The sequence below is a fragment of the Aquarana catesbeiana genome, linkage group LG10, assembly GCF_042186555.1.
Source record: "Aquarana catesbeiana isolate 2022-GZ linkage group LG10, ASM4218655v1, whole genome shotgun sequence".
In the NCBI taxonomy this organism is placed as follows: Eukaryota; Metazoa; Chordata; class Amphibia; order Anura; family Ranidae; genus Aquarana; species Aquarana catesbeiana.
In genome coordinates this window covers 77,211,226-77,231,070 of record NC_133333.1, presented here as the reverse complement: position 1 = coordinate 77,231,070, position 19,845 = coordinate 77,211,226, and the positions used below count along the sequence as shown (strand labels likewise).

Here is a 19,845-nt window from a genome sequence, read left to right as displayed (position 1 = left end):
TGTTGTTGGCACTCCTTCAGCAGCGTTCTGTCTCCCATAACAACGAAAGCAGATCTGCACTGCTGGACCCTCATCCTGTACACAGGTATGGAAGAAGAAGAGTCAAGAGACGTGCACGCATGGAGTCCGCACTAGGTGCACAGTGGGACCCCATAGAGGCACTGGGAGAGAGATAACGGAAATACGCTGGATGGGTGGAGAGGGAAAGAGCTCTGTGTGTCCCTCCTAAATGCACAAGTGACCGTGGTGATGTGCAGTAACATCAAATAAGCTTATTAGAGATTAGGGATGAACTTCGTGTTCTATTCGAACCCATGTTCGACTCGAACATCGTCTGTTTCGACCGTTCGTCGAATTGCAAACGTTATGGGCCGTTCGCGCCAAATTCGTGTGGCACGCCACGGCCCATAATTCACTGTGGCATCGCAGTGCATTGCTGGCTGATGATTGGCCAATCATGCACTATGACCCACATGCTTGGCCAATCACAGCGCCGTCAGTAGAGAGAGCTGTAATTGGCCAAAGCCAGGGTGGCTTTGGCCAATTATGGCTCAGGGGTTTTAGAACACGCCCCACACTATATAAGGCCACCTGCACGGCAGCCCTGTGTAGTGTGTTCCGGCTTGCTGAGAGATAGAGAGAGAGAGACAGTGCCATATATATATACACTGTATTCAGTTTAGCTAGATCCGTTCCTGTTATCTTCCTACTGACAGGCAGGCTTGTCTTTTTACAGTATTTACAGCTACATGAAGAAAATTGCTGGTGTTCTTTGTTCTTTTGAGTCTATTAGTACCACAGTCAGGCAGCTAGACTATTTACAGTGTAGTGCGTCCTCCTCACAGTGTTCAGCTAAAGCTACAAGTTAGTTTAGTGTGACCTCTGCACAGTGTTCAGCTAAAGCTACAAGTTAGTGTAGTGCGTCCTCCTCACAGTGTTCAGCTAAAGCTACAGGTTAGTTTAGTGTGACCTCTGCACAGTGTTCAGCTAAAGCTACAAGTTAGTGTAGTGCGTCCTCCTCACAGTGTTCAGCTAAAACTACAAGTTAGTGTAGTGCGACATCTGCACAGTGTTCAGCTAAAGCTACAAGTTATTTTAGTGCGACCTCTGCACAGTGTTCAGCTAAAGCTACAAGTTAGTGTAGAGCGTGCTCTGAACAGTGTTCAGCTAAAACTACAAGTTAGTGTAGTGCGACCTCTGCACAGTGTTCATCTAAAGCTACAAGTTAGTGTAGTGCGTCCTCCTCACAGTGTTCAGCTAAAGCTACAAGTTAGTGTAGTGCGTCCTCCTCAGAGTGTTTAGCTAAAGCTACAGGTTAGTTTAGTGTGACCTCTGCACAGTGTTCAGCTAAAGCTACAAGTTAGTGTAGTGCTTCCTCCTCACAGTGTTCAGCTAAAGCTACAGGTTAGTTTAGTGTGACCTCTGCACAGTGTTCAGCTAAAGCTACAAGTTAGTGTAGTGCATCCTCCTCGCAGTGTTCAGCTAAAACTACAAGTTAGTGTAGTGCGTCCTCTGAACAGTGTTCAGCAAAAGCTACCTGTAGAAGGTTGGTGGTGTTTTCCTGATCCTATCACTACCACAGGCAGCTAAAGTATTTACATGTTAGTGTAGTGCGACCTCTGCACAGTGTTCAGCTAAAGCTACCTGTAGAAGGTTGGTGGTGTTTTCCTGATCCTATCACTACCGCAGGCAGCTAAAGTATTTACATGTTAGTGCAGTGCAGCCTCTGCACAGTGTTCAGCTAAAGCTACCTGTAGAAGGTTGGTGGTGTTTTCCTGATCCTATCACTACTGCAGGCAGCTAAATTATTTACACGTTAGTGTAGTGCGACCTCTGCACTGTTCAGCTAAAGCTACCTGTAGAAGGTTGGTGGTGTTTTCCTGATCCTATCACTACCGCAGGCAGCTAAATTATTTACACGTTAGTGTAGTGCGACCTCTGCACTGTTCAGCTAAAGCTACCTGTAGAAGGTTGGTGGTGTTTTCCTGATCCCATCACTACCGCAGGCAGCTAAATTATTTACACATTATTGTAGTGCGACCTCTGCACAGTGTTCAGCTAAAGCTACCTGTAGAAGGTTGGTGGTGTTCTCACACTGTAGGCAGGCAGTTGATTTTGCTAGCTGCAGTACATATATATATATATATATATATATACATATCCCAGCTTAGTGCAGCTACAGGCCATTAGTATGTCTGGAAGGCCAACAAGGAGAGGCAGACAGTCACAAGCCAATAAAAGAGGGCAAGCAGGCTCTGTGTCTAGAGGCAACGGTGCTGGTCGTGGAGACGGTGCATCCTCATCAGCACGTGGCCGTGGGACACGTTTGGCCTTTTTTTTGGCAGCTGGCCGTGTTGAGCCGCAACATGCGGAAGACTTGGTTGAGTGGATGACCAAGCCGTCCTCATCCTCCCTCACCCATGCTCAGGGTACTTTGTCTGGCAAAGCAGCTGCCAACGCAGCCTCTTCCCTCGGCTCAATGGCATCAGTGACTCCTTCCCCAGCCCCACCATGTCCTCCTGAGGAGTCCCTCGAACTGTTTGACCACAGTGTTGGGTACATGCTCCAGGAGGATGCCCAGCGTTTAGAAGGCTCTGATGATGATACTGAGCTAGATGAAGGCAGTAACGTGAGCACGGACAGAGGGGGTGCCCAAGAAGGACAGCAATCTAGCAGTCATGCTCCCCCTGCTGCAGCATACTGCCAGGTTTGCTCCAGTGATGAGGAGAGAGGGGATGATGAGGTCACTGACTCAACGTGGGTGCCTGATAGGAGAGAGGAGGAGGGGGAGGAGGAGGAGGCACATCACCAACGAGGCAGGATGCCCTCCAGGGGCCAGCCTAAGGGCAGCATACTGACTGCATCACACCGGAAAGCTCCGCATGTGCAGGGCGCTGCTGTCTCTGCGCGTTATTCCAAAAGTTCTTTGGTGTGGGCCTTTTTTGAGACGAGTGCATCAGATCGCACTGCTGCTATTTGCAACATATGTCTCAAGCGTATCTCGCGTGGCCAAAACATCTCCCGCTTGGGCACCACATGCTTGACCAGACATATGTTGACCTGCCATGCAGTTCGTTGGCAAGCATATCTAAAAGACCCACACCAAAGAACAAAGAGGACCTCTCCTTGCTCCTCATCAGCTGAGATCTCCACCCCACTATACCTTCAGTCCTCTCTGAGACCTGCACTGAGAGGAATGAAGGTGTAGAATTAGGTGTGTCACAGCCAAGTACTTGTGGGCAATCTGTTTTCGGTACACCGACGTCAGATTGTACCAGGCAAATTTCCCTGCCCCAGCTGCTGCACCACCGAAAGAAGTTCGCTCCCAGCCATCCACATGCCAGCGGTTGAATACTAGCTTGACAAAACTGCTAGTACTTCAACTGCTACCTTTTCAGTTGGTAGACTCTGCCCCTTCTGTGAGTTTGTGGAATGTGCGGTTCCTCAGTGGCAGATACCCAAACGCCACTTTTTCTCACGGAAGGCGATTCCAGCTCTCTACCGGCATGTGGAAGGCAATGTCTTGGCCTCGCTGGACAGGGCGGTCAGCGGTAAGGTGCATATTACTGCTGACTCATGGTCCCGCAGGCATGGACAGGGATGATACCTAAGTTTCACGGTGCATTGGGTCACTCTGCTGGCAGCTGGGAAGGATGCAGGACAAGGTGCAGTAGTGTTGGAGGTTGTTCCACCACCATGCCTCCAAAATGCCACTACTAATGATTGTGACACACCTCTCTCCTCCACCCCCTCTTCTTCTTCCTGCATGGCCTCTTCCTGTGCTTTGTCCTCAGAACCAGCGGTGCTCCGTAGGCATTCAAGGGGTTACGCAAGTACGCAGGCCAAAAGATGCCATGCGGTGCTTGAGCTGGTGTGCTTGGGGGACAGGAGCCACACTGGGGCAGAGGTTCTGTCAGCTCTGCAGGGGCAGGTTCAGAGGTGGTTGACACCACGCCAACCTAAGGCAGGAATGGTGGTTTGCGACAAAGGCACCAACCTCCTCTCCGCCCTCCGACAGGGACAACTGACCCATGTGCTCTGTTTGGCTCACATCCTTAACTTGGTGGTGCAGTGGTTCCTGGGCAGGTACCCGGGCTTACAGGATGTCCTGAGGCTGGCCAGGAAAGCTGTGTGCATTTCCGCCGGTCATATAATGCCAGTGCCCGGCTGGCAGACCTCCAAAAGGAGTTTAACCTGCCCAAGAACCGCCTAATCTGTGACATGCCCACCAGGTGAAACTCAACGTTGGCCATGCTGCAGTGGCTGCACACGCAGCAGAGGGCCATCAATGAGTACCTGTGCAACTATGGCACCAGGACAGGGTCAGGGGAGCTTGTTTTTTTTTCCCCACGCCAGTGGGCCATGATCAGGGATGCATGCACTGTCCTGTCACCATTTGAGGAGGCCACGAGGATGGTGAGCAGTGACAGTGCATGCATCAGTGACACTGTCCCCCCTGTCCACCTGTTGGAGCACACACTGCGTGGAATAATGGACGAGGCAGAACAGAGGCAGGAAGAGGAGGACTTCCTTAGCTCTCAAGGCCCCCTTTATCCAGACAGTGTTCCTGCGTGCCCGCTGATCACACAGGAAGAGGACGAGGAGGAGGAGGAAGAGGAGGAGGATTGTGTCAGTATGGAGGTGGAGCCTGGCACTCAGCATCAGCAGCAGTCTTTAAGGGATCAGTCCCAAGAAACACATGGACTTGTACGTGGCTGGGGGGAGGTGGCTGCGGACTATGTCGTCCTTACTGACCCAGAGAACTCCGGACCGAATGCCTAAGCAAACCTATGCTGCATGGCCTCCCTGATCCTGCAAAGCCTGCGTAAGGATCCTCGTATTCGTGGTATCAAGGAGAAGGACCAATACTGGCTGGCAACCCTCCTTGATCCACGTTACAAGGGTAAGGTTGCGGACCTTATCTTGCCGTCACAGAGGGAGCAGAGGATGAAACATCTTCGGGAGGCCTTGCAGAAAGGTCTGTGCAACGCGTTCCCAGAGACTGGGAGGTTACAAACTCCTGTTTCTGGACAACGTGTTGCTGAGGCTTCGGTCAAAGAAGGTGCGGTGGAGAAGGTGGCCGTCTGACCGATGCGTTCAGACAATTTTTTTCCCAAGGTATGATCGGTTCCAGCAACCATCGCCAGCGTCTGTTTTACATGGTGCAGGAATACCTAGGGGCAAGATCTGACTTGGACACCTTTCCCACCGAAAATCCTCTGGGTTACTGGGTCTTGAGGATGGATCACTGGCCAGAGCTTGCACAGTATGCAATTGAGCTACTGGCCTGTCCTGCATCCAGAGTTCTTTCGGAATGTACATTCAGTGCTGCTGGAGGCTTTGTAACCGATCACAGGGTGCGTCTGTCCACCAACTTGGTCGATCGACTGACCTTCATAAAAATGAATCAGTCTTGGATCACCACCAGCTACCAAGCACCTGATGCTGATGTAACCAAATAATTTTTTTTGAAATGTCAGATCCCTTCAAAGACTGCTATGCTGATGCTGAGTGACTATCCTGTTATGCTGAGTAATTATCCTTTTCCTCCTCAATGATCATGCTGATAGCTTGTAAGAACATTTTTGGTTCTGGACGCCGCCACCAGTGCCTAAGGCCCAATTTTTAATCCCCTGTTTAACAAGGGCATGTAATTACAATTTTTGATGCAATTCTTTGCAGCAGGGCTAGTTCCTGCGCTCCAACTAGAGTATCTGTGAGGGTTTGCAGTGTTGTGGCACCAGCACCAGTGACTAAGGCCCAATTTTTCAGCCCCTGTTTAACAGGGGCGTGTAATTACAATTTTTGATGCAATACTTTGCAGCAGGGCTCGTTCCTGCGTTCCAACTAGAGTATCTGTGAGGGGTTGCAGTGTTGTGGCACCAGCACCAGTGCCTAAGGCCCAATTTTTCAGGCCCTGTTTTACAGGGGCGTGTAATTACAATTTTTGATGCAATTCTTTTGCAGCAGGGCTCGTTCCTGCGTTCCAACTAGAGTATCTGTGAGGGACTGCAGTGTTGTGGCACCAGTACCAGTGCCTAAGGCCCAAATTTTCAGCCCCTGTTCAACAGGGACATGTTACTAGAATTCTTGATCTAATATTTCACAGCAGGGCCCGTTTCTGCGCCCACCAAGATTAACTGTGAGGACTTACAGTGTTGTGGCACCAACACCACCACCACCACCAAAGGCCCAATTTTTCAGCCCCTGTTCAACAGGGGCATGTAATTACAATTTTTGATCGAATATTTCACAGCAGGGCCCGTTTCTGCCCCCACCAAGATTAACTGTGAGGACTTACAGTGTTATGGCACCAGCACCACCACCACCATCACCAAAGGCCGAATTTTTCTGGCCCTGTTCAACAGGGGCATGTAATTACAATTCTTGATCTAATATTTCACAGCAGGGCCCTGTGAGGGCTTATAGTGTTGAGGCCACAACAGCACCTAAGGCCCAAATTTCTGCTGAGTATATAGGGCAGGCCCCTACTTTCAAACATCCAACTTAAAATGACTCCTACTTGCAAACGGAAGGAGACAACAGGAAGTGAGATGAAATCTACCCCTAGGAAGGGAAATTCTCTCCTGTAAGAGTTAATATGGGAAAAAACATTTCTCCTTTCCACTGATGCTTTATCACCAATCCTTGTTTCACTAAAAACCCAAAATTTTCAAAAAACATTTGTCATTGGGACAAAAAGTGAGGTGAAATCTTCTGAAGAGGAACACAGACAACAAAACAAATGTCACAGGGGTGATAACCCTTCCCTATGTTTTCCAAAAAGCTTAAAAACAGATTTTTTGGCTGGAGCTACACTTTAAAAAAGTACCAGTTCAAAATTACAAACAGATTATACTTAACAACAAACCTACAGTCCCTGTCTTGTTTGGACCGCTTGTATACTGCTGTTCAGAGTATATAGGGCCTGGGAGCCCCACGCCTTTCCTTTTTTTAATTTGGGTGCGGGGTTCCCCTTAATATCCATACAGGACCCAAAGGGCCTGGTAATGGACTGGAGGGTACCCATGCCGTTTGTCTCACTGATTTTCATCCATATTGCCAGGACCCAACATTACATTAAAGCCGCAAGCAGTTTTAAATGACTTTTTCCTTTAAAAATGTCATTTTGTGCAGGGACTGTTCTAAGCACAGAAAACACGCGCCACTTTACAGGCATACTATAGACACCCCCCAGGTACGATATTTAAAGGAATATTTCACTTTTTTTTTTTTTTTTACTTTAAGCATCATTAAACTCACTGCTCCCGAAAAAACGGCCGTTTTTAAAAGTTTTTTTTGCATTGATACATGTCCGCTGGGGCAGGACCCGGGTCCCCAAACCCTTTTTAGGACAATACCATGCAAATTAGCCTTTAAAATTAGCACTTTTGATTTTGAACGTTCGAGTCCCATAGACGTCAATGGGGTTTCAGCGTTCGTGCGAATTTTCGGTCCGTTCGCAGGTTCTGGTGCGAACCGAACCGGGGGGTGTTCGGCTCATCCCTATTAGAGATCATTCGGTTGTTTCAGTAAAGGTACCCCCCTGTGTAAGGCAGTGACGCTATTCAAAGTGCCAAGTGTAGCCTAGAAGAACCCACCCCGGGGTAGGCCTTTAATGTGACCCGTGTTTGGTGCCCAACAAGGAGGGAAACATGGAGGACGTGATGACCAACCACACCCCATCTACCCTACATTTTGGTGCCCAACGTGAGGCTACACCTACTGAATACACCTGAAGACAACCTCTAAAAGGGACCATGGCAAAAGTTAGCTAGTTAGAACTTTTCCAGGCTTGCCTAGCAATACTACACGTAAACTGCAAATGTATGCTTTCTGATTGGCTCCTGCATGAGGCTCCATCTCTTGATTGGCAGATATCCTGATAAGGGGTGTATATAACAAGCGGAATCAGAATGACGCTCACAAGCTCTACGTGCATTGGACCATGGCCAGCCACAAAATTCCTTTTTTGTGTTGTTTTATTTTTTTGCTGATGTGATCTGACTTTCTGTTTATAGTTTGACTATATTGTTTTTGCCTGGTCCCATTGTATGTGGAAACAAAGTCACCCCCTCTTGCAAGATGGACTAGGGACTATACAATATGGGATTTGAAGTGTGTATAGAGCAGTGCACATGACTCCAACTAACGTGCACTGCTTGTTCCAAACAAATGTAAGTGAAAGAGAAAAGGAGAGCTTCAGAAATTCACAGAGGATGTGAAGAGGCAGAAGAGAATAAGGCTTCCACTGAGAAATTAAGTGCATAGCACCTCTACAGTGGCCTTTGCTTCTACAGGATCTTACAGCACAATAATTTTGGAAAAAAGTTTAAAATTTTACTGTTTCTGTAAATAAATCTTAGAGTGAATTTACTACTCATAATTAGATTTAAAGCTTGTAGCTAAAGCTTTAAAGCTTGGAGTTAAATACTGCAGATGGTAATAAGTAATTGCATGGGAGAGAGGACAAAATGTGACCTCTTGGAAGACTGACACCACCACCACCACCCCTACCTCCACTCTGCATTTCCTCACTTACCCGAGTGTTGTTCCTTTCTGCCTTAAGCTCAGCAATCTCTTCCTCTCGCTCAAGAAGCTGCTCGCGACACAGATTTAACTCTTTAGTGAGAGCCGCAAACTCCTGCAAAATAAAACACATGGCCTAAATATAACAGCCCAACAAAGCATAAAACAACAAAGCAAAGTAATTCTTATAACAAGGCTTACATAGGTGTCACTCTCAGGGACACCCATCTCATTCCTTAAATGAAAGACAATGTTCCTTACTCCACTCTGCACACAATAATTGCAATGCTGTTAGTCCCCTAGCTGAAGTTGAAATGCCCAAGTTCAGTAAAAAAAGAAATTAAAAAGGCATAAGGAGAAACCGGTGAAGGAGAAAAAAAGTTTATTTTCTGCAAATGGCAGAAAGGTGAGAAAGGGATGCGAGATTGGCAGCAAGAGTACAGAGTACACTGATTATTTTGTGTAACCCAGGTCTCTGCAAGCCCCACAGAGGAATGAGTTTCAGCTTTGCTCAGACCCCTATGTATACACTGCTTGCTTTGTGTAGCCAGGGACTTTGCAGTACACTCTATTTAATATTAAGCTTTCTATGTTTTTTTTTCATTTTTTGTTTACTTCACTGACATATTTATTACTTATTTATTGCAATCATGAAAATACTTTTTAGTATATGTCTGTCATATCAACATATCTATTAGACCCATCATTAAAACTTCACCTTCCAATAAATTAAAAGGCCACATTTTGCTTTTTCAAATCACAATATTTTTATTAAAATATTATTTTTTGCACTAAATAAACAAAATGGCATTTTCGTAATTAAATCCCCATTTTACAGTTCATTGAAGGTCACAACCTGTTAGACAGTACTCTTGAACTGTGAGTATATTGCTGCCTACCAGAGGATTGGACACTAGGTCAAACAAACAAGGTCAGACAGTAGGGGCCATAACCACTCTTTTAGTCATTCTAAAAAACACAATGCAAAGAAAGAGCATAGGAGCTGTGCAGTGGCGGCCTGTCCCTCCCCCTCAAGCAAGTCTCAAAAAAAAAAAAAAAAAAAAAGGTCACTTTAGAAGTGTCCAGGCGCCGGACACACAGTGGTCTATGGGAAGCTTCCCAGCTTGCATTCAGCTGATTGCAAGCTGGGAAGCTGATTTGCAAGCGATGTGCCTCGAACACTCCCACTCTACACTCATTTGTCCCTTGTCTGTGTTTGATTGGCTGGGACTGGAGGACGGTGGGTGGTGATTTTTGCAGCACTGCCGCATTACTTCCGGTTACTTCCGGTTTACCGCCCACCACTCACTGAGTCACTCACTGTGCTGTGTGTGGACTGTGGAGTTGACTGTGCATGCAGATTAAGGAAAGCCTGAGCGGCGCCTATGAGTAACAGCAAGTGCCGACGCCGCGGGCCTCAAGCTCAGACTTTTCCTGCACTGCACTCAGACTCACTTCACTTGTCTCATACTGAGATCTAGCCGCCCATCTGTTCCTCCGCACATACTTCCCTGCGCTTCTCTGCAGTCATTCTAATCTCCACTTAGACTGGGCCCAGGCCAGGGCGGACGATCACGCGGCTGGACTAGAGCCATCATTTGGGAATTATTTCTGCTCTACCTGGATGTCATGTGTATTTATAGCTGTATACACTACATATACACAAATTGTGAGTACATCTGTCCTGTGTAATGTATACAGCTATATACACCTACCTTCTTCCTTCCTGTATATAGAGAGTCTCTACACTGTATACACTACACAGGACAGATGTACTCACAATTTGTTTCTATTATCTGTGTAGTAGTGTATACAGCTATATATACAGATGAGAAGCCACTGGTGGGCACAGGTGAGACGGCACTAGTGGGCACAGGTGAGACAGCACTAGTGGGCACAGATAAGATGGAACTAGTGGGCACAGATGAGATGGCATAGTGGGTACAGATGAGATGGCACTGGTGGGCACAGATGAGACGGAACTGGTGGGCACAGATGAGACGGAACTGGTGGGCACAGATGAGACAGCACTGGTGGGCACAGATGAGACAGCACTTATGGGCACAGATAGGCTGCACTAGTGGGCACAGATGAGACCACAATGATGGGCGCAGATGAGACCACACTTATGGGCACTGGTGGGCAGAGATAAGCTGCACTGGTGGGCATAGATGAGACCGCAGTGATGGGCACAGGCAGGTGTCACTTATGGGCACAGATAGAAAGAACTGAATTACAATGAATGAATGAAAGGAGTGCACTGATGGGCACAGATGAGACTGCACTGATATGCTGCACTGATGGGCACTGATAAGACTGCACTGATATGCTGCACTGATTGGCACTGAGGCTGCACTTATGAGCACTGATAAGACTGCACTGATAGGCTGCACGGATAAGCAATGGACACTGTCCACTGCCCTACTGACACTGTCCACTGCTTTACTGACACAGTCCACAGTCAAATATCTGTAGGAGGGGTTTCCACCATCTCTGCTAAGTTTGCAGTGGTCTTATTTTCAGTGTGATGTGTATTATATGTGACGTTACATATCACAGAGACCAGTATTGTGGTGATATTGAAGTTTGAGATTTCCACACATTAGAGGGTTTAAATAAACACAAGCAGTTTAAATAAGGGGCATCAAGCAGCAAACACATCTGTCCGTGTAGTGTATACAGCTATATACACCCACCTTCTTCCTTCCTGTATATAGAGACCGTCCTCCATGCAGATATACATAATCTGTCTTGTTACTGTATATATAGCTGTATACAGGACAGATGATGTAGGAAGGTCTCTATATACAGGAAGGATGGTGGGTGTATATAGCTAGCTGTATACAGGACAGATGATGTATACCTACATACCCTGATCTGTAAGGCTGAGCTATATACTCTGATCTGTAATACTGAGCTATATACTCTTTCCTGTGATGCTCGGACTGTATATTCTGTCCTGTAATGCTGAGCTGTATACTCCTGACACTATAAATGGAAGCAAGTGGAATACAGGGGACGGAGCGGGTGGATTATATAAGGGGTGGGGATTATGAGAAGTAGGAGGGGTCAAAAAGGAAGGGCAGGGTCTGGCACCCCCCCATCCTAAAACTTCACCAGCCGCCACTGAGTTGTGGCTCAATGGACTTCAAGAAATTTACAGTAAGTGCAAAAATCTCATTCTCTTTCATGAACTGTGGGATGTTCCAAAGAGGTTTACATGCAGAGAGCAGACAACCAGTCTAGTTAAATTGAAACTTCACTCTCCCAATCAACATTGATTATTTTTAATCCTCATGTTGCTAGCATTAGTAAATAGATAGGAAATTATATCAGATTTACTTGTTCTAAACTTTTATTTTTACATTTCTCAGGAGGGGAAGAGAGGAGGAAGAGAGGAGGAGGGGTTTAATTAGCTAAGCACACCCTCCTGCATGCATGCTTGAGCTAAGGGCAGATTGATTCCAGGAAGTAAATACTACATGAATCATTTTTGCTTACTCAAGATGGCTACAGCCGGAAATGCTAGGGGGGGTGTTTTTCAAAGTGATTTCTCAACAAAATAAAGCAGGGGTCTCCAAACTTTTTACTTCGAGGGCCACATAATATATTTTACAGATATTCGTGGGCCAAAAAAAAAAAAAGAAGTCATTTATAAATAAATCCTCAACAATGGAATAGAGTAGAATTTAAAAAAGGGCTGCCATCAGCAGGCCCATCAAAGCCCCCTCTGCACACTTGTGTCCCATCAGATGCCCCCACACTTATGTCCCCTATCAGAGTCCCCTCCACACTTGTGTACCATCAGGCCCCCCTTGAACATCTGTGTCCTCAGCAGAGCCCCCCCTAGGTCCTCCATCACAGCCCCACACACACACTTTTGTAACCCATCAGAGTCCCCCCCCCTACACTTGTGTCCCCACCAGAGCCACCTCCCCCAGCACATTCTTTTCCCCATCATCGCCTTCTTTTTCCCCCGTAGATCACTGTTTATTACTGCTGTGCTGCTTCTCTGAAGGGCTGGCATTAGAGCAGACCTACTGCACTTCCAGGGTCCCGCCCTGCTTTTACACAGGCACGCTTTATGTGAAATTACAGCGAAAAGGACACTGAATTTAACTGTGGGGCAGGAGGTGCAGCAGGTCTGCCCCTGCACCACCTCCTGCCGCTCAAGGCCTTTCAGAATGCAGAGCAAGCCCCGCAATTCAAGCAGAGTCTGTCCCAGCAGTGAGTCTGATGACTGTAACTGCGGGCCGGACTAAATAAGAATAGAGTAGAATAATAAACATTAACTAAATAGTGTTTTTGGTTTGTGGTGTTTAGATGCATTGAAGATCTGCTTTAACTGCTTGCTGCCCGCCCACCGTCAAATGACGGCAGGGTGGTGTGGCTCTCGTTCTGGGACGCCATCATATGTCGGCGTCCCAGAAAGGCTGCTCTCACTCGCCCACGGGGGAGCGCAGCACGGCGATCGCACCCGCGCCATGTTGCTAGGACACGGCGCGACCCCGATCTCTGTAAAAGGCTCTTTCACCATGTGATCGGCTGTGTCCAATCACAGCCGGTCACATGTAAACACGAAGATGCCGGTAATCGTCGCTCCTCGCCTCACACTGACAGAGTGTGTGGCGAGGAGAGACGATCAGCGGCATCTCCTCACAGGGGACATTTAGGGATGTAATCAGGGCACTGATCATCAGTGCCCTGATTACAATATAGCACCAACTGTGTCACCAATCAGTGCCCACCAGTGCCAGCAATCAGTGCCCACCACTGACCACAAGTGCCACCAATCAGTGCCCATTAGCGATGCCAGTCAGTGCTGGCTATCAGTGCCGCCTTTCAGTGCTGCCCATAACTGCTGTTGATCAATGCCCATCAGTGTTGACCATCAATGCCCATCAGTGTCCAAAGTACTGCCTATTCGTGCCGCTTATCAGTGCCCACCAGTGCCGCCTATCAGTGCTCACCACTGCCACGTATCAGTGCCCACCAGTGCCGCCTATTAGTGCCAATCAGTGCCACCTAACAGTGCCCATCAGTGCCACCTATCAGTGCCCATAAGTGTGGCATATTAGTGCCACCTAATCAGTGCCCATAAGTGTCGCCTCATCAGTACCCATAAGTGCCACCTCATCAATGCCCATCAGTTCGGCCTATCAGTGCCCATCAGTGCCGCCTCATCAGCACACATCAGTGAAGGAGAAAAATTACTTAGTTACAAAATATACTGACAGAAACAGAAACAGAAAGTAAAATAAATATTTTTTTCAAAACTTTTGGTCTTTTTTTTTTTTTAGTAAAAAATAAAAAACCCAGCAGTGATTAAATACCACCAAAAGAAAGCTCTATTTGTGTGAGGAAAATGATAAAAAATTTGTTTGGGTACAGTGTAGCATGACCGTGCAATTGTCAAAGTGCGACAGCGTTGAAAGCTGAAAAATGGCTTGATCTGAATGCATGGCCAAAAACCTTCTGTAGGGGGAAGGATTTTGGTTTCTAGAGAACTGGACTGACTTTTCATTGGGGTACAACCTATATGCTAGAGATAGTGTGCATTTAAAGTGATTGTGAACCTAGTTACACCACTTGTACCTACAGGTAAGCCTATAATAAGGCTTACCTGTAGGTACTGTAAATATCTCCTAAACCTGCACAGTTTAGGATTTATTTTCAATATATACACTTGCGCCGACGTCATCAGCGCATGCGCTGTGAAGAAACGGCCATCCGTGCCATTTCTTCACTAGCAAGTGCCATGACTGATAGCTCCCGCTCGCATGCGCAGGAGTAACGCAACTCCGGCCAGTCACAGAGTTGTGGCCCCGGAAGGAAGAGGGGCGAGGATGTATGCGGCCACCAGCGGGGACAACGTCAGCTTCATTTGCAGGTAAGCGCCATATAATGGGCTAAGATGAGATACATACTAGCCCATTATGCTTTTACTTTGCAGGGGAAAGCAGGGGAAAAAAAGAGGAAGTAAAACCCATCAGGTTTATTTCCTCTATAAACAGAAGAAGGTCTGCTGCGCTAGGGGAGATGTTCATGGGAAGGCTGGAGGAGGGGGAGAATTAGAATATAATGGGGCTGACAAGTCAGAGAAGGGTCAGACACTAATGAAGGGTGGAATGGAGGAAAATGGGGGTTAGGGCTATGGGGTCGGTGATAAGGAGTTTCCAATGTTACAAACAACTGTTGGAAATTATAGTACTATTTTGTATTACAAAAACAGATATGCAAAATATGAAGTTTTGGCACATGAAGAGAACTATGATTTAATTGGTATTGCTGAATCTTGGTTTCACTCTTCACACGATTGGACTCTTAATATTCCTGGCTATGCTCTCTTTTGGAGAGACATGGACAAACTAAAAGGTAGCAGTGTCTGTCTGCAAACAAGAAGTGATCTCAAAGCGTGTGAAAGAGGACCTTGTTGATGGATGTGTGATGATGCTGAAGCAATATGGGTGGAGCTGCATACAGTATGGGTGACTGCACATCAAAGTTAACTATTTGAGTTTGTTACAGGTCACCCAGTGCTAATAAAGAGGTGGAGAATCAGCTCCTTGCAGACAGAAAGGGCTGCAAGGGCTGGGACAGTGATAATAATGGGGGATTTTAACTACTTGGATAAAGCGTCTGGACCAGATGGCTTACACCCACGTGTCTTCAAAGAGTTAAAGTGGACGTTTAGTCAAAACTAAAGCTAAACCTACTCTGTACCACATTCTAAGCCTAATCTATCTAGCCCTGTAAAGAAAAAAAAAAATCGGTATACTTACCTGTTCTGCAGCCGGTCCGGTCTCCAACGTCGGCTGCTGTGTGCAGGAGAGAACTGACAACAGCTATGAAATGCCTGGGAAGTGACTTCACCCATAGACATACTATGGGGCTTCCGTTGTCAGCTGCCTCTCCTGCACACTCCCGCACACTGAAGCTGCTGCTGACAGCTCAGCTTGGGACTGGAGCAGAATAGGTAAGTATAGCAATTTTTTTTCTTTTTTTTTTCTTTACAGGGCTAGATAGATTAGGCTTAGAATGTGGGGTCTTCAAACTGCGGCGCTCCAGGTGTTCAGGAACTACAATTCCCATCATGCCTAGTCATGTCTGTGAATATCAGAGTTTTACAATGCCTCATGGGATGTGTAGTTCTGCAACAGCTGGAGGGCCGTAGTTTGAGGATCCCTGGTTTAGAGTTAGGTTTTGAACTAAACTTCCACTTTCAGGCTGGTGCACATGGCTAAATAGCAACCGGTAGTTCAACGGAAAACGACTGACATTCCTGTGTACAGCAGCCTGTCCAACAGAAGCTATTCTAATGACCACCTTTTATTAAACAGGCATACAGGAAACCAGCATCTGATCAGCCAATGGCTGCCTGTGCTGATCAGTGTGTCCTCGCAGGAAGGCGGTCCCCCTGTTAGAACACAAAGGCACATTGGGGGAGACCGCTGCACTAACATTGTTCGCGTTAGTACAGTGATTTGTCGGGTTTATATGTGAGCTTGTTGTCGGAAAGTCCGACCGTGTGTATGCCCCAACGGACATTTGCTGTCGCAAGTTCCGCTCACAAATGTTTGAGAGCAGGTTCTCAAATTTTCCGACAACAAACTTTGTTTTCGGAAATTCCGATCGTGTGTACACAAGTCCGTCGCACAAAAGTTCACGCGTGCTCGGAATCAAGCAGAAGGAGCTGCACTGGCTATTGAACTTCCTTTCTCTCTGCTCGTCGTACGTCTTGTATATCACCGCGTTCTCACGTTCGGAATTTTGGGCCAACATTTGTGTGACCGTGTGTATGCAAGACAAGTTTGAGCCAACATCCTTTGGAAAAAAATCTGGTCGGAAAATCCGATCGTGTATACGGGGCATAAGTTGAACGGAAAAATCATAGTGTGTACCTGATATTTCAAAGCCATTGTTTTTTAATTTTCAGAGGCTTATGACTGGTGTAGTACCACCAGATGGGTGTAAGGTCAATGTGGTGCCTATATTTAAAAAGTGAAGTCATTACCAATTAACTACAGACCAATAAATTTACTTTCTATAATGGGGACACTGCAACACTTATTTAACTGCTTTCTGACCGCCGGCTGTCATATGATGGCCAGGCGGCACGGCTCTCGTTGAGGGAGGGCGTCATATGAAGGCCTCCTATTTAAACAGGGAATGCACGCGATCGTGCATCCCTGTTCCTTCGGTGGTGGCATGTCACGGAGACACCGCTCGCCACCGAGGGGGGTGAACAGCCATTGGGCATGGCTGTTTACCACGTGATCAGCTGTGATGAAGTCACGGCCGATCACAGATGGTTCCCCCCACTGTGCACGGTGCATGCACGCGATCGGTGGCGGCGTGTTCCCGATCGTGTGTGAGAAGGGGATTGCGGTAACATCTCGTTACCGCTTACAGTGTACACCAATCACACTGATTGCCCCCCCCAATAAAGAGGACCTGTCACCAGCCATCATAGTACCTGTCACCACCCATCAAAGTACCTGTCGCAGTCCATCAGAGTACCCGAGTACCTGTCACAGTCCATCAGAGTACCCGAGTACCTGTCACAGTCCATCAGAGTACCCGAGTACCTGTCACAGACCATCTGAGTACCCGAGTACCTGTCACAGACCATCTGAGTACCCAAGTACCTGTCACAGTCGATATAAGTACCCGAGTACCTGTCACAGTCCATCAGAATACCCAAGTACCTGTCACAGGCCATCTGAGTACCCGAGTACCTGTCACAGTCCATCAGAGTACCCGAGTACCTGTCACAGTTCATCTGAGTACCTGAGAACCTGAGTACCTGTCACAGTCCATATGAGTACCCGAGTACCTGTCACAGTCCATCAGAGTACCTGTCACAGTCCATCAGAGTACCCGAGTACCTGTCACAGTTCATCTGAGTACCCGAATACCTGAGTACCTGTCACAGTCCATATGAGTACCTGAGTACCTGTCACAGTTCATCTGAGTACCCGAGTACCTGAGTACCTGTCACAGTCCATATAAGTACCTGAGTACCTGTCACAGTTCATCTGAGTACCCGAGTACCTGTCACAGTCCATATGAGTACCTGTCACCGCCCTTCAGAGTACCCGAATACCAGTCACCAGGCCATAAGAGTACCCGTACCTGTCACCAGGCCAGAGTACCCGAGTACCTGTCACCAGGCCATCAGAGTACCCAAGTACCTGTCACCAGGCCATCAGAGTACCCGAGTACCTGTCACCAGCCCATCAGAGTACCCGAGTACCTGTCAACAGAACATCAGAGTACCCGAGTACCTGTCACCAGCCCATCAGAGTACCCGAGTACCTATTTGCAGCCCATGCCTCATAGAATATACGTTGGGGTGTTAGCTTTCCAAAATGGGGTCATTTTGTGGGTAATTCCACTGTCCTGGTGCTCCAGGACCTTCAAAAGTGTGATAGGTAGGAATGAAATGAGATGTGTAATTTATGCTTCTAGAACGCCTGAAGGTACTACTTCAATGTTGGTCCTCTGTATGTGGCCAGGCTGTGTAAAAGTCTCACACACGTGGCACTGCCATACTCGGGAAGAGTAGCAGAATGTATTTTGGGGTGTAATTTTTGCTATATACATTCTATGTGTTAGAAATATCTTATAAATGGACAACCTTGTGTAAAAAAAAAAATGCGTTTTCATTTTTTTCCCACATTTTCCAAAACTTCTGGAAAAAAATGAACCGTTCAAAAGACTAATTATGCCTCATAGATTATACGTTGGGGTGTTTGCTTTCCAAAATGGGGTCATTTTGTGGGCAATTCCATTGTCCTGGTGCTCCAGGGCCTTCAAAAGTGTAATAGGTGGTTGAGAAATGAGTTATGTCATTTATGCTCATAGAACGCCTGAAGGTGCTACTTCAATGTTGGTCCTTTGTATGTGGCCAGGCCATACTCACGAAGAGTAGCAGAATGTATTTTGGACTGTAATTTGTTGTATGCATATGCTGTGTGTGAGAAATAACCTGATAATATGACAATTTTGTAAAAAAATAAATAAATAAAAAAAATCTTCATTTTGCAAAGAATTGTGGGAAAGAATGTCTACTTTCTAAAAAGGGGTCATTTGGGGGGGTATCTGTACTTTCCTGACTTGTTAGTGTCTCAAGAAATGAGATACACCTGATGTACTGAAGGCCCAATCAGAAGTGATACATTTTCAGTGATTGGCAAAATAGTTTGTAGACGCTATAACTTTCACAAAGACCAAATAATAAACACTAATTTGTTTTTTTAGCCAAAGATATGTAGCAGTATAAATTTTGGCCAAAATTTATGCAGAAAAATTACTAATTAGCAAAATTTTATAACAGAAACAAAGAAAAAGGCATTTTTTTTAACAAAATTTACGTTTTTTTTTATTTATAGCACAAAAAAACCCCCCAAAAAAACCACTAGTGATTAAATACCACCAAAAGAAAGCTCTATTTGTGTGAAAAAAGGGACGCAAAGTTTCATATGGGTACAGTGTTGCATGACTGAGTAATTGTCATTCAAACTGTGAGAGCGCTGAAAGCTGAAAATTGGTCTTGGCAGGAAGGGCGTGTAAGTGCACTGTATTGAGGTGGTTAAAGAAGAGCAATAGATAAATACACAAATTCACGAAAGACAGACGTTGACAAACAAATCTGATATCTTTTTATGAGGAGGTAAGCAAAAAACATAAGAGTGGCAGTGAATATGGTATGCTTCACTTTATACTTTTGCAAAAGTCTTTGACACAGTTCTCCACACACATCTAGTGTGTAAGAGAGAGGAACTTTAGTCTCCCCCCAAAAAAATTAAAACGCAGCAGCTACAAATACTGTAGTTGCTGACTTTTATTAAAAGGATGCTTACTTGTCCAGGGATCCAGCGCCATCCTCACCCAGGCCCGGTTTTTCACTTGGCTTATGGTCCCAGGTTCTGGCATGTTTACAAAGGGAAGCCAGCTATGACTCCTTGTGGCTTCACAGCTAGCTTCCTACTGTGTATGTGTGAGCTGCCCACAACCAAGAGTGTGTGGAAGGGCAGTTGGACTGCTGAAAAATTCCAGATGCGGTGAACAAACTGTGACCCAAAAGATGTGCTGTGTTCTTGGTGAAGCACAGGTCAATCAGTGTCAGTCACAAGAAGGAACATAGGAGAGGTTCTGTTTGGAAGTCATGCTGGGAGGAAACAGGGTGGAGAGTGTGCACAAACAAACCTTTATCTCTTGTAGATTTGCCCAGAAAGGGAAACCTACCTGAAAATGGTGAAAGTTATCAATGCCAATCCAGGGACACCAAGCTATGCGTGTCCAAGGAGGAAA

At 46.5% G+C, this 19,845-nt stretch overlaps 1 protein-coding gene across 8 annotated transcripts in view; it reads right to left on the bottom strand.

Annotated features, from left to right (window-relative positions):
* Positions 1 to 19,845, bottom strand: part of PPFIA3 (PTPRF interacting protein alpha 3) — a 715,578-nt gene that overhangs the window by 529,956 nt on the left and 165,777 nt on the right. For all 8 annotated transcript variants that reach the window (XM_073602297.1, XM_073602301.1, XM_073602303.1 and 5 more), the window contains one exon: positions 8,543 to 8,644. In XM_073602297.1, the coding sequence (XP_073458398.1) occupies positions 8,543 to 8,644 (102 nt within the window). The remainder of the gene's footprint in view (positions 1 to 8,542; positions 8,645 to 19,845) is intronic.